The sequence below is a fragment of the Conger conger genome, chromosome 12 (genome assembly GCF_963514075.1).
Source record: "Conger conger chromosome 12, fConCon1.1, whole genome shotgun sequence".
NCBI lineage: Eukaryota > Metazoa > Chordata > Actinopteri > Anguilliformes > Congridae > Conger > Conger conger.
The window spans coordinates 11,662,467-11,677,539 of NC_083771.1; the positions used below are offsets into that span (position 1 = coordinate 11,662,467).

Consider the following 15,073-nt stretch of genomic DNA (forward strand, 5'->3'; position numbering starts at 1 on the left):
TATGCGGCCGGACAATCAGCTGCTGGTGTCGTGTCTCGCCCGCCGCTCCTTTTGTTGTGCATGTGCTTGAAACTCGTTAGGCCTTATAAATAGATGTGTTGGGAGGGCGGGGGGGGGGGGGGGTCTTTGTGGCATGTCTTCATCGTTGGCCGTCCCTTCGTCCCGGGACGGTCGGGGATGGAGAATGTCACCCCTCGCCTCGTTGGCCCTCCAGACGCCGGCAGCAGTGGCATCCAGCCGAGCGGGGTTACGGAATGTTGGGGTCGAGTCACGTGACATCCCCCAGATGCCACATTCCGTTTCCCACCAGGCTTTGCGGCATCCGCAGAGACTGTCGCCTGGTGCCTTGGCTACCTTAACGTTATCTCGAGAGAAATCTCGATTGTGAACCTTACAGATCAAAAGTAAAAGGTGACGCAATGTGGCAGTGGCTTTGGACTTGTCCCGTCGCCATTTTGAGCCCTAAAATAGAATTGTGCTGCTGGGTCTTGAACACGGGGCATGTTTGACCTCCATCGCACCCCAGACTGACGAAAGCCTCGCCTGGCAGGGTCGCAGAGAGGACTCTTAGGCAAGGAGTATTCATTTTCCAGAAACTGAGGGAAGTATCGGAAAGTTTCTCTCCGAAAATTTAAGTATTGCCATTTGGAATTTCTCATTGTTTTTTAGTGTGGGCGTAAGCTTTGGGAGAGACTTCACCCTTTTATATCTACAGATGAAGTGGAATTCATGCTTAAAAATCTTTTGAACAGGAAGTTGACCCCCGCCCCCGCCCCTTGTGGATTCCATCTCAGTCCCAACTGAAAGGAAGTGGTCAGGGATTGGCTGTTGGCTCAGAGCTGACCTGCCTCCCCACACCTTCAGAACTACTTCCTTCCACCCTGTTCCATTTTGTGCCCAACCTCACCATGATGCAGCTGTCTGCCTGGAATCCTGACAAGAATAGCCCCCCCCCCCGTGTTCCCCCCTCACAAACTGTGACAAATTGTTAGCATTATTCAAAGTTTGTACGACTACGTCTCGTCTGCATCTCGATTGTAAGAATCTGTGTTTTCGCTGAGGCGATTCTTCCTTTGGAGTGGATCGACCATGTCTCATTGGTCGTTGGGGGTCTTCAGTCAACTAGATTAATTGCCTGGTTGTCAGGAGAGCTTCATTTTTGGAGATGCTCAGTCCAGCCCTGGTCTGGGGTCAGTCGGTGTGGTACAGATTATTTTTGGCTCCTCATTCCATCCCTGCATGCTCGTCAGACTAAACCGACTTTACAAACTTTTTTTAACCCAATTAAAGACTTGCAAGTGATGAAATTACCAAGGTCCTGGACTTTCTATCATGGTCCTTGATCGACCCAAGAAAGATGAGATCAGGCGGCAAAAGGTCATAATGACTGGAGTGCCGTTGCCCATAGTTTAAAGATCGACGTCTTTTTCATGACGCATCGGGACACGGAGAAGGTTCGCGGACTCAAAGACGACTCGTGGGCACACGCGGGAGAGAGGAACACCCGCCGGGTAAGATCTTTTCCCCGACTCCGGCGGAAACGATCGCGTTCGCCCTCGCTGCTCGGTGAATAATAACCGCTGTCCCCGCAGAGACGGGGAAGAACTCGTCAGCCTCCATTTGCGTGGGACTCAGGAACCGGAGAGGACACCCCGGGGGGGCGGGTCGCACGTGCCGCTACTTCCACTCTCAGATTCCTGTCCCAACGTGGACAGGTCGCCGGGGTGGGTTTCATTTCCCAGAATGCACGGTGGCGATGAATACCGATTGGCCGTTTCGGTTGTGTGATTAAGGCTGGTGTTGTTGCATCTTGTAGAGATGTCAGAAAGGTGATGATGTCTTTCGAGGTTTTTTCGGAGCGGAAGAGTCAGAAGAGGCCGTGGGCGGGAGTAGGGGTTCCTCTCGCATGTCCTGTGTGTATTATCTGTGTGTGTGTGTGTGTGTGTGTGTGTGTGTGTGTGTGTGTGTGTGTGTGGACAGAGCTGGCTATGGTGCGTGTTACTGTGTGTGTAAAATATGCAGTCCTGTCAAAGTGTGTGAATCTGTTGATTGTGACATTCTGGGGACAGTACAACCAGCGGCCTTCTGTTTCCACCATGTCAAGGGTATATTTAGTGATCCTGCTGGATATGACTATGCTTGTGTGTTTGTGTGTGTGTGTGTGTGTGTGTGTGTGTGTGCATCCTTTGTTGCATCAATGTACTTCTGTATGTGTGCGTATCTGTGTGCTCATCCTTAGTCCATTGGTGTTCTTGTCTGTGTGTGTGTGTGTGTGTGTGTGTGTGTGTGTGTGTGTGTGTGTGTGTGTGTCTGTGTGTGTCTCTGTGTGTGTCTCTGTGTGTGTCTCTGTGTGTGTCTCTGTCTGTATATCTGTCTGTCTGTATCTGTGTGTGTGTGTGTCTGTGTCTCTGTGTGTCTCTGTGTGTCTCTGTGTGTCTCTGTGTGTCTCTCTGTGTCTCTCTGTGTCTGTCTGTCTGTCTGTCTGTCTGTCTGTCTGTCTGTCTGTGTGTGTCTGTCTCTGTGTGTCTGTATGTATGTGTGTATGTGTGTTTCTGTCTCTGTGCTTGCGGTAGTGGGAGAGTGACTCTTGGCTGTGTGCCCAGGCACCAGGCGTCCCTGATTGGACAGCCGGCGTGAGCCGTGCAGAGGGGGTGGAGTTTCCTGCAGGCCTCTCAGAGTAATTACACGCAAACATGTGGTATCCATGTTCACTGCGCCAGGAGGGAACGGGGCTCAATGAACCCTGTGTGTCACTCATCCTTCGCGTCATGTGACACCCACGTTTCCATCACCAAATCAAGTGAATGAGAATCAAGTGGCCAAATGCTACATCTATCTCCCTCTCTCTTTCTCTCTCCCTCTCTGTATTAACTGATTGAATGTGTTCCTCCGTTGGTAGATGGAGGATGGTCAGTACTGAGGTAATGGCATGACTGTGAGGTAAATGCATCCTCATTAGTGCTGTGGGCCACCGTCCTGAGCTGAAAAGTATCTGGCCATTGTCTCATCTCTTATCAAGCAATACGGCTTGGTGTGTTTTGTATTCTGAGAGACCCTTCTCTTTGCTAAAATCGCTCCTCATTTTGCTGCTGACACACAAATCCTCCCCCTTTATTGCGGTTTGCCCTGTATTTATGTAGTTTTGAAAATGTTGATACAAGACTAACGGTTATGGCAGTTGTGAGCAAACTCTCAACAGACTGCATACCATATAGCATTTTTATTTTGTGTCAGATAGTACCTTGAACTTTGGGCTCATCAGAGATGTTCACAAGTCATCAAATGCAAGTCCGAGTCGAGTCTCAAGTCTCTGAGCTAGAGTCCCAATCAAGTCTCAATTCATCACAATCCCTATGCTAATTGAAGATTAATTAATTGAAGAAACCAGAAGGGTAGAAGACATATTTAGTATATGTCATCAAGTGTGTGACAACTGAAGAAGCAGTATTATCAGGGGCACACAAAAAGATAGTGGTTATTTCATTTATTTACTTATATATCAATCAACTACCACGCCTGAGCCAATGTTTTGGCAAAGCCTTTCTCAATATGGCTGGAGAAAGGCTTGCCAAAACCTGTGGTAGGTAATTGATATATCAATCAATAAGATGTTTTGATCATGAATGTTTTAGGATAAAGAAGTCCATTGACACAAATTACATTAGAGCAGGATCAATTTTACCACTTTATCATTGAATGTAATATTGCATCACCATCCTTTGTCACAGGGGTTTTCAACCTTTTTTGATATGCACGTTTGAGTTGGTGGTCAAATGACTGATGATTGATTCTACATATTGGTAAGAGCAGGAGTAAGGATGTGTATCCACCTGCAACAACATAGCGACAACATGGAGCAGTCAGATGATCCATGTTAGAATAGATATCAAGCAGTGAGAGGAGGAGGAAGAGGAGGTGGAGGTGGTCAGTGGAATGGCAGACGACCAAGTACTCCTTCAGAGAGGTGGCCTCTCAGGATTTTTTCTCGCTTTGTACCTATCATTTTGTTGCTAGGATTACAGTTTCTTGCAATTGCTAAAAATGCACTTTTTCAAAGCTCTTCATACAACTCTGTGTACCAACATGCAGCTTGTGAGTTCATTTCTTTCACAAAATGGATCAAAACTACCAAACCACTGAGAACATGTCTCACATGTCTCAAAGGCACCAGCACTAGAATCTTTTGGCATAGAACAATGATCTAAAAAAGCACTACTGTGTCATTACAGTCGATGCACTATTTTCTGTTATTGATTTTCAAATTGGACTGTAGAAATGTATAGTTTTTGGTAGAAATCAGTCAGTTTGGTCCACATCCAGTGCTCTTGTGCTAACTGTGAGAAGTTCTAAAAAGTATCAAGAAATGCTTGTTTGCAATTGTAAAAACAAACGTGAAACAAACCCACAGTATAATTATATATTTTTTAAAATGATTCCACTCTCTCCTCCTGTTTCCACTATTCCCTTTATTTAGAACCACAAAAAGACCATATTGAAACATGTATCAAGTATTTTTTCATGCTACAGTAAAGTATTGTAAAAACAACTAAACAGTGAAGCTATAGGTATCTTTTGTGTGGCTGATCTAAACAAATGTTCCTATAGTATTTCATGAAAAATTTACATTACGTGGTATTTAGCAGACGCTCTTATCCAGAGCGACGTACAACAAAGTGCAAATCAATCGCAAGAACAAGTGCAAAAGTAGACCTGAGAGGACAGTACAGTTCCGAGTCCTAGTGTAAACATACAGAAATTCAGAACGCTTGAAGAGTACAATCAACATTCAAACTAGCATACCACTGTTGGCAGCTAGAATACAACAACAGCCAATAAAAACAACAATACCTATACAAGTAACAATATCTATAAATAAGTGACATTACGGTCTAAGGCTAATCACAGTGATTGTGAGTTGGGGAGGGAAAGGTGTAGCCTGAAGAGATGGGTCTTCAGTCTGCGCTTGAAGGAGGTCAGAGACTCTGCCGTTCTGACATCCACCGGGAGGTCATTCCACCACCGTGGGACCAGGACAGACAGCAGTCGTGAGCGTGAAGAGCAGGTGTGGCGAGGGGGAGGCACCAGACGGCACAAAGTGGCAGAACGGAGGGGTCTTGTTGGTGTATAGGTCTTGATAAGGGATTGAATATACACAGGGGCTGATCCTTTAACTGCCTGGTATGCGAGCACCAAAGTTTTAAATTTGATGCGAGCCATAACAGGCAGCCAGTGGAGGTTGCTGAGCAGGGGGGTGACATGTGAATGTCTGGGAACATTGAATACCAGACGGGCTGCAGCATTCTGGATGAGTTGTAGGGGTCTGATGGCAGATGCTGGAAGGCCAGCCAGCAGAGAATTGCAATAGTCCAGGCGGGACAGGACCATTGCTTGAACAAGGAGCTGAGTGGAGTAGGTGGTGAGAAAGGGTCGGATTCTCCGGATGTTGTACAGGAAGAACCTGCACGCCCGGGTCACCGTAGCGATGTTCTTGGAGAAGGATAGCCTGTTGTCCATCACCACTCCAAGGTTTCTTGCACTAGGGGGTGAGGTCACTGTGGTATCCCCTAGTGAGATGGAGAAATCAGAGAAGGGAGAGGTTAAACACAGGTTTGACACTCCTCCAGCCCAGGACACCTGGGAGGACCGGCCAGAGAGATAAGATTGGATCTACTCTACGGCTGTGCCACAGATCCCTGTAGATGCCAGGGAGGCTAAGAGGATGGAGTGGTTGACCTTGTCGAACGCCGCAGAGAGGTCAAGAAGGATCAGGACAGAGGAGAGAGAGGTTGCTCGTGCAGCCTGAAGGGACTCGTTGACAGAGAGGAGTGCAGTCTCCGTCGAGTGGCCAGGTCTGGAGCCGGACTGGTGGGGGTCCAGCAGGTTATTCTGAGAGAGGAAGGAAGAGAGTTGGTTGGAGGCAGCTCGTTCAATGGATTTGGATAGAAAAGGAAGGAGAGATACCGGACGGTAGTTTTGAATGCAGGAGGGGTCAAGAGTGGGTTTCTTTAGTAAAATGAATTTACTTTAATCATTCCAAAAAATCCTAAGGAAGGCCACTGCACTGTTGCATAGTAAAATTATAAATCTTTTCAAAACCGCACGCAACTACAGTAGCCAACAGGCCAAACTCGGGTGTTTTAATGTTAACGTCAATCACAAACAAACTCTCTCGAAAATACAGTTCATATTTGTGTGACACTGGAGTACCAAATAATGTCAACACAACTGGTACATAGCGTCATTGAACAAGGTCATTCAAAATCACTCGCTGTCCTGCTTGCATATCGATCTTAAAGACCATACTGAAAGGTTTTTAAAATAGTGCAGCCCTTGATCAGGCTCCAGATCAAAATCCCATTACATGGTCGTTTTTACTGAAAACGCAGCTGGTGGGGAGAACTACATTGACAATGGAAATGCACGGGGCTTTTCAAGCCAACCTGAAGACGTTTGTTTTAACGTTACTGTACCTTACGCTCCTGGGTCTCTGGCTTGCATAGCTTTTCAAGATCAACCACTACAACTTGGCAGTCAACAAAATAAGAACATATGTGCTTCAGTTATGCTGATTTAACGGTGACACGCGTCATTTGGCCAACACAAGAGTTTAGCCAAGTTGCGTTAATGCAACACTGAACAGCAGTGGGATCAGCTCCGGTGCTAGTAAACTGACTTACCTTTCCGTACGTTGGTCCCGCATTTTTTCTTTTAATTCTCCACATTTTACTAACTGCAATCATTTTGTTTGGCTCAATGAGCCTGAGTTATTTAAACTCAAAGGCCACAAGTGTAGATTAACCCGTGTAGATTTTATTCTTGTTTGAAATTGACACATTCATTTCAAGAACTGTTTCCATTCCCGATTATTTTATAGCTGTTTGTGTCTTGCCCACGACTTGGCCTGGGAATGTTGTTCACTAGGTGTGGTGCTCATGCACAGCACTGCTGAGCACTTACATTCCCGATCACTCTGGATGAGAAACTCTGCTCAGTGAATGTTTTGTATTAACCGGGCCGGAAAACCGAGCCTTTGTCAGAAACGTGGGAGAACTTTCGGGGGAAATCTGGGAGTGGAGGCTCCTGGGGGCGGGAGAGATTGCGGAGAACGCTTGCTCATCGTTCCCCACTTCCCCGGTCTGAAGCGCATTACCCACAATCCCGAGGGGCATGCATGTATGCTGGCTTTGGTTACGGCTGTGTGCGTTTAATTAGGGGTGTGGTGAAACCGAATACTAACTAGCGCCCCGGTATATTCATTATCAGCGCACGCTGTCTTCAGCTCAGTCCTGTGTCGGCGGCCTCTCTCACCACTCTGAGCATTCTCATCGAGTACAAACCAGATTTCATCCTTCCTAAAACTCTTTAGGGTAGAATATTTTGCCGTTTTTCCGGTTCTAAATGCAAGAATTTATCTTGCTATGTTCATGTACTATGTAGCATAGGTTTTTCATTATCAGTGTATTGGCACACATTAAAATGCTTAGTGAGGGCCAGAGATAGACCCAATATGAAGTATATGCTGTTGAGACCACTGTTCTGGTTCAGGCCGGCCCGGTAGTTTAATAAGAAGCGCTGTGATAAAGCTTACAGGCCGAAAGAGACCCATAAGAGTGCGCTTTGAGAATGGGCAGTTGTGTATTGAATCTTCTCTGGGGAGAGCAGGTGGCCCGTGAGCTGGGAAGGTCAGTGCCGGTACATTCCGTGAGGCTCAACCGACACCTGAAGCAACCAGACTAGTGAGCATGAGGATGAGGAGAGGAGGAAGGGCCGTGCTCAGACCGTGCGCTGGTCTCTCGTCCAGCTTTAAGATGCTTTCCTGTGATATGTGAAAGAAAATGGCCGCCCTGTCCCTGGCTTTCAGTGATGACCCTGTGGAGGGTTTGTCATATTCTGTCTTTAAAAGGTTGATTGCTTCACCTGGTTATCTGCTCGTGTTCTTCTGTATTTTCGAACAAGAACTGAACGTAGAGTGGCTTAACCGCCACGCTAGCATTATTCCGAGAACGCACCGAATGGCAGCATTGATTGACAGACTGTCTGTGCTGTTAAAATGAGGGGAAAACCCAGTGTTGGCTCTAAACCAACACAAATCATTGATTTAATGAAGAGGCGCGGTTGAGCTGTGGTCATGCTGTATCAGGGCTAACACTGGTACTGATGCATGTGGTTTCTGATGTTGATGGAAGCTGTGTAACACCTTTTTTCCTTTCCTCTTAAGGTTCTTCACATCCCTTTGTCAAAGCAAATGTGGTTGTGAAGGATTTTGGGTCGGCCTGAAAACGGGCCGCTTTGCTTTGCTTTGCTTTGCTTTGCTTTGCTGGCAGTCGCTCTCTGCAGCGTTTGCTCCGGTCTCTCCGTAGATCCAACATCTAATTTGTGTTTCTGTGCTTTTCAGACAAAATCCCCGCTGGACAGGACTGCCGTAGGATACGACCCGTTTTTTTGGAGAGATTTTTTTTTGTTGCATGTTCATCCTTTTGAGATGTACATCAGTCAAACCTTTTTTTGTGTGTGTATTGAAAAAATGTGTTTGTGTCTTAAAATAAACGCTGTTGTTGACTAAATGTTTATGTGGTTGTAGTCTTGCTTTACCGAGAGAAGATTGATTGGAAGCAAGACTTCTAAAATCCTACAACAGCGTAGTGAGTGAAAACCTTCAGGATGGTAGATCTTCAGGAACAGGGTTGGTGACCCCTGGCATAGGGGAACGGAGTGCCCTCAAGTTTTCAGTCTGGCTAAACCCTTTAGTGTAGAAAGCCAGGAAGCTGTTCCTTAAATGCTCTGCTCACGTTACTCGGAGTGTCCTCCAACCCGTAGGCATTGATCGGCAACTGGTTGTGCCCGCCCTCCATTTGACTTCCTACCAAGCTGTTTTTGCAGCATGTTTTGAAAATCAGTGAAATATACCTCCTTAAAATGACAGGAAACGTGCACCCCTCCAAGCCATAATCATGGAGGAGAGTAAACGAAATCAGGTTTAAATACGTTTGATTTCAACGTCAACAATCATATTTGATAGTGACATAGTTTCACTTTCAGTATTTCTTGATAGACTAGTATTCACTGTAACACACTGTAGATGAGCAGTTCTCAAAACAAATTATTTTTTCAGGGATGCATGGAGAGCCTGTTAATGCTGCACTAGAAATACTTTTATTTTTGGAGTGACTACAGATGAGAGGTTTTGGGCTCATCTGCTCCATGTCAAGCATAATCAGTGTTTTTTTTGTGGACTTGCCTGTCTAAAGCGCTAGTGGACTTACCCCCCCCCCCTTTTTGTTTTTCCTTTTCCTTTTTGGGGCTGTAATCCGAGCAGGCTGTGTTTGTGGATGTTTATTTTATTCCGTTGCCCCCACCACCACCCCACAACAGGACATTTACCCAGCTTTCCTTTGGTGTAATGGCTGCATCTTGCTCATTAATGGGGGGGGCAGGCAGGGGGGGGCAGGTGTGTTAACTGGAAAACATTTAAAACAGCAGGAGTTTTTGTGTAGGATCCAAGTCCCCCATGGTGAATGGGATTGGCACTGCATTCCCGTGATGTGAGATTTGAACCCACAGCTCTTTATGCAATGAGCTCAGGGCCCTAGTGAGTATGCATCATTGCCATGCTATTATCTAACTGATAGCACAATGCTAATTTTCCCTCTTACCGCCCCACCCTGTCATCTAAATAAACACTCTGCTTCTTTATATGTATTCTTAATCCATCTGCAAAAAACCCTCTGGCCATTTTACACGTCACAGCATCATGATTTCTTTACGTTTATTTCTGTTTTCCATGATGAGTTTGCATTCAAAATATTTTTAGAAAGAAAAAACCATTTCATACGTTTAAGCAAATGGCTGAAATGAAAAAGATAAGGTTGGATTTTGCGGATTAATCAAGATTTGGATAAAGAGATTTTAATATTTTAATACTGGTGCATATCAGCACCATTTAAACATTAATTTAAAATTTGGTTTAATATGTGTTAATTTGGAACAAAGTCAAGAGACTACAGTCTGTCTTTTTAATTAAAAGTAGAATTTATGCATTAAATGTGCTTATGTTAAGTAATTTTTCAAGGAAGAATTCCAAGATTAAAACTCTCCCTTTGAAACCATTGGTTCACATTGCCAATTGGCAACGAATGAATTACCTTGAGCTGGGATTTGGGGTGCGTTACGGATTTGATCCTGGTAATGGGATAAATTACTGATCCACGCTGATGCTGGCCCAGGATTGCTCACTTCAGGCGAAAGGCTTTAAGAGTTTTTAGAATGTTTTCTCAAAATTCTAAATCCATGTGTTCTAGAGCTTCATTGCTTTCAATTGTCATGATTGTTACATCAGCATGAGAATGTTCAGTTAATAACATTCTGAACTCAAATTTGTGTTCTTTCTCCTGAAAGGGCAAATCCCTCCTGAACTCTGAACAGACTGAGACTCTGGGCAGTAAGATTTGTGTTGGGGCGGAACTCTATTACTTTGTGACATTGTTACAGCGTGGAACATTGTTAAAGTGTGACACATTGTTAGGGGGGAATGTTGTTACAGTGTGGAACATTGTTAGGGTGGAATGTTGTAACAGTGTGGAACATTGTTTGGGTGGAATGTTGTTACAGTGTGGAACATTGTCAGGGTGGAATGTTACAGTGTGGAACATTGTAAGAGTGGAATGTTGTTACTGTGTGGAACATTGTGAGAGTGGAGTGTTACAGTGTGGAACATAGTTAGGGTGGAATGTTGTTGCAGTGTGGAACATTGTTAGGGTGGAATGTTGTTACAGTGTGGAACATTGTTAGGGTGTAATGTTGTTACAGTGTGGAACATCATTAGGATGGAATGTTGTTACAGTGTTGAACATTGTTAGGGTGGAATGTTGTTAGTGTGGAACATTGTTAGGGTGTAATGTTGTTAGAGTGTGGAACTCTGGGCAGTAAGATTTGTGTTGGCGTGGAACTCTATTACTGTGTGAAACATTGTTACAGTGTGAACCAGTGTTAGAGAGTTGTTAGGCTGGAGCAGGTGGGAATAGTTGCAGTGTGCAGCCCTGTCCTGGATTCACCTGCAGCTATGGAAACGAGTCTGAATATATAGCCTGGAAATGCCATAGTGGCTGCTGGGTTATGTGACTGAAATTAAAGCGCTTCTGTAAGTCTTGAGCCATTCTCTGTCTCTGCTCATTCTCTCATTCACTCTCTCTGACACTCACACACAACCCCGGAGCAGGATTGTGTTTGAACCGCCAGCAGCAGCAGCAGTCTCTGAGTTAGGTAGTCTCACAGAAGGAGCTGTCGTGTGTGATGCCGATGGTGTCCGAGTTGAACTCCAGCCGAAGTGGAGAGTCTAATAAAGAGCGGGCAGCAGACCAGAGGCATGGACAGGCACTGACGTGACCGTGCAGATATGGATGATGCGTGGTGAGCCTTTCTGCAGAGGAAAGAGAGCGAGGACTTGAGGAAAAATGAATGTGACTGGTGCATTTTTTAAGGATAGGCATGGTGGACAGATGGAGCTGTAAAAAGGAGTGCATCCTGAGATACCGAGTAAGAGTGGGAACAAAGAACCTCACCATCGCCCCTTCCCTGCATGGTCAGCCAGGTGTGCTGTGTAGCTCCAATTAAAAGGCCCCGGATTGGTTTGGCTGAGTGCGTGTCGGGGCCTCACACTATGCAACCGCGGCTCACAGTGAGAGGAGCGCCCGGTTGGCCCAAAGCATGCTCCTCGTGCGAAACCGAAAGTGCCGCATTTCAGAGCTACCAACACCACACACGCCAAGTAACCCATAGGAAAGTATTTCAATCTGAAACAATTACATATTTGACCTATGTCTGAACACACTATACCTGCAGTATTTCTGTTGCACCCAAGTGGTGGCTTCATTGTAAGGACTTTTGAGTTTTCCTTGTGAAATGGTGAAAGTTCTTACAATGATTTTGTTTAATCTTCCCAAGCAGATGGTGTACTGGTCTTTGGAGTGGCAGTTGGTTTAGTCTGTTCTTCACTCCAAACCAACAACCTTGGAGCTGCAAGCCCAGTTCCCGAACCAGACCTAGCCGGTATGCTACAGGCGAAGCTGAGCAGACACTAGCTTTCAGGTCCTGCGCAGGACACCGTAGTCTGAAGGGTAGCTTCTAAGTGCTTGCCCCCTGGCTAGCTGGCACTTTGGTTTATCATTATGTTTGTGTCAGTATTTCAAGTCTGGCCCATGTGACCTGGAGCTGGAGGCCTTCGGGCTGGTTGAACAATGAAAAAGTGGCAGAGGCACAAGGATTTTGTGTGTTTAAAAATTAAAGGGAAACTCTCAGGGTTTATGGTGTGTCCTCATGTAGCAGTCTTCTGGGAGACATTAGGAGGGAAAATGGGCTCGGAACAATTAATATTGTAAAACGTGTTTTTGTTTCGTCAGGGGGCCGACGATTGGTTGGTCAAGTAAACACTCAAAGCCTCTTTGTTCCATATTTTAGTATTTAGCTTTTCCGGCACACCCGCACCAAGTGTTTATGGCTGTGCCGTTCACCCTGACCCTGTACAAGGATCGCACAAGAAAAAATCGCTTGGACTCGACCGGGATACTCGCCTGTGGGCCAGAGACTATTCGGCACGCCCGTTCCACACAGTACAGCTAGAGAGAGTGCACCCCCATACCCCCCACCCCCCAACTGGAGTAGAGGACTGTATCACCGATGAGGGTATGAACAGGGTCGTATCCATAGGAACGCTGGCCTAGTGAAACTCGCCATAGTTTAGTTGAGTTTCGCCACGTACTCTTACTCGTTGGCTGATGGCCAAATGGGGAGAGGAAGGCCTAAACTTGGCCAGTAGGTCCACCCTGTATCCCTGGATGAGCTGGGCGCTCTTCTTGACGGTTGGCTTGATGAGGTTTCTGGTGGCGGAAATGAAGAGGCGTGACCGAGGCCTACTGCGCGACACTAAGCCGATCTGGTGCAGCGGACCGGCTCAAGTAAAGCTCATTAACCGCTCCCGCTTCGTTTCGGGATAACTGGCTAATGCGCTCTGTCACTAGAGGGCGGGGACCGGGCTAGAGGCAGACGCTCGTGAGTACTGTCAGGTCATCAGGGGTTTGTGAGGACCAGGGTAGAGGTAGACACACAGGAGTAGGGTCAGGTTGTGAGGGGTTTGTGGGGACCGGGGTAGAGGTAGACACACGGGAGTAGGGTCAGGTTGTGAGGGGTTTGTGGGGACCGGGGTAGAGGTAGACGCACTGGAGAAGGGTCAGGTCATGAGGGGTTTGTGGGGACCAGGGGTCCAGGCAGACACTGAGGAGTATCTATCAATAGTCAGGTCGTGCCGGGACAGGATTCACTTTGAAGGTGAATGAAGATGGGTGTTGCGTATCATTTCTGTTACTGTTGATGCAGCTTTCACTGTGGGTGATATACTGTTAGATGAGGAGGAGGTGTGTGTGTGTGTGTGTGTATACTGTTAAAGTGGGGAAAAGGCCATTTCTTGTCTTCTGTGTGTGTCTGTCTGTCTGTAGTTGTTTAGCTGTGTGTGTGTGTGTCTGTATGTCGTGTAGTAGTGTGTTCATATGTGTATGTCTGTAAGTGTGTTGCCGTGTTTGTGTGTGTGTGTGTGTGTCTACAGGTGTGTAGCTATGTGTGTGTGTGTGTGTGTGTGTGTGTGTGTGTGTGTGTGTGTGTGTGTGTGTGTGTGTGTGTGTGTGTGTGTGTGTGTACACATGTGTACACACGTGTACAGCTGCTCTCAGACCCTGGTCCCCTGCAGTCTCAGTGCTCTCATTTGATTGGTTGTCCCAGGACGGCGCATTCAGTCTCGCCGCGCCGTCACTCCAGCGACCCCCTAGGGACAGAGCGCTGTGTTTGACTGACGCCCGCCCCCTTCTGAGACGTGCTGCCCGCCCCCTTCTGAGACATGCTGCCAGCACAGACACCCTGCCCTGAGGGGGGGGTGAGGGTAATGCCAGCACAGATACCCTGCCCTGAGGGGGGGGTGAGGGTAATGCCAGCACAGATACCCTGCCCTGAGGGGGGGGTGAGGGTAATGCCAGCACAGACACCCTGCCCTGAGGGGGGGGTGAGGGTAATGCCAGCACAGACACCCTGCCCTGAGGGGGGGGTGAGGGTAATGCCAGCACAGACACCCTGCCCTGAGGGGGGGGTGAGGGTAATGCCAGCACAGACACCCTGCCCTGAGGGGGGGGTGAGGGTAATGCCAGCACAGACACCCTGCCCTGAGGGGGGGGTGAGGGTAATGCCAGCACAGATACCCTGCCCTGAGGGGGGGGGATGTGAGGGTGGCCGCTGCTTCGGTAATGCCAGCTCACTGATGGGGGGTGGGGTGGCAGCAAGCTGGACCTGGAGGCGGCAACACAGAGGGACTAAATCTGCCTTTTCCCGCTCTCCTTGTCCTCTTCTTCCTCCGCTTCCTCATGCTCTTCCTCTTCTCCTCCCTGAGCTGGCAATCCTGCCCCCCCCTCCCTCATGTTTGGCACTGGCGCGGTCCGGGTCGGGAGTGGTTGGCGGGGGAGGGGGGGGGAGTATGGCTGGCACAGGCGCTGGATGCATTTTGCATGAGCACTGACCCTGCATCGAGGCCAAGATTAAAGCGAAAAGCACCACTCTTTAATCCTGCATGATAAACCTGGGTCAGCTACAGCCCTCCCCCCCTTTGATGGAAAGATCTGCACTCGACCCCGGCAGATATTACGCCGCAGATGTGGAGTCAAGATCAACTGCCTCTTCTGCTCATCTTCTTTTACCCTTTATGTTCAAATATGAAGGTTTTTTTTGTTGGTGCTGAAAGAAAAATCTTCCTTAATACCACAGTATTAATCTAACCTGGATTAAGTGGGGGTTTGTTTTAATCCCGTTTGATTTCCCCCTCGTACGTAAGCCGTGTCCTGCATTACACAGAGACGCTAACGACCTTTCGGGCTGTTGTGTTATCTGCGGCTTGCCTGCATCGTGTAAACACCGTGATCTCTTTTAATTCACATTCTCCCGCCTCTGTCGTAACCCCACGTTACGCCTCACCCAATCACTCACCTTTTGTTGCTGTTGCCGCTGGCGATGAGTACATCGCTGCAGTGTCTGCTTAACTACA

At 47.3% G+C, this 15,073-nt stretch overlaps 1 protein-coding gene across 1 annotated transcript in view; it reads left to right on the top strand.

Moving 5' to 3' along the window:
* The window catches only part of nup214 (nucleoporin 214), a 73,393-nt gene extending 64,829 nt beyond the window's left edge, over positions 1-8,564 (top strand). Inside the window, exon 36 of the mRNA XM_061263054.1 lies at positions 8,396-8,564. Coding sequence (XP_061119038.1) covers positions 8,396-8,426 — 31 coding nt within the window. The 3' untranslated portion in view covers positions 8,427-8,564. The remainder of the gene's footprint in view (positions 1-8,395) is intronic.
* The last annotated feature ends 6,509 nt before the right edge of the window (positions 8,565-15,073 follow it).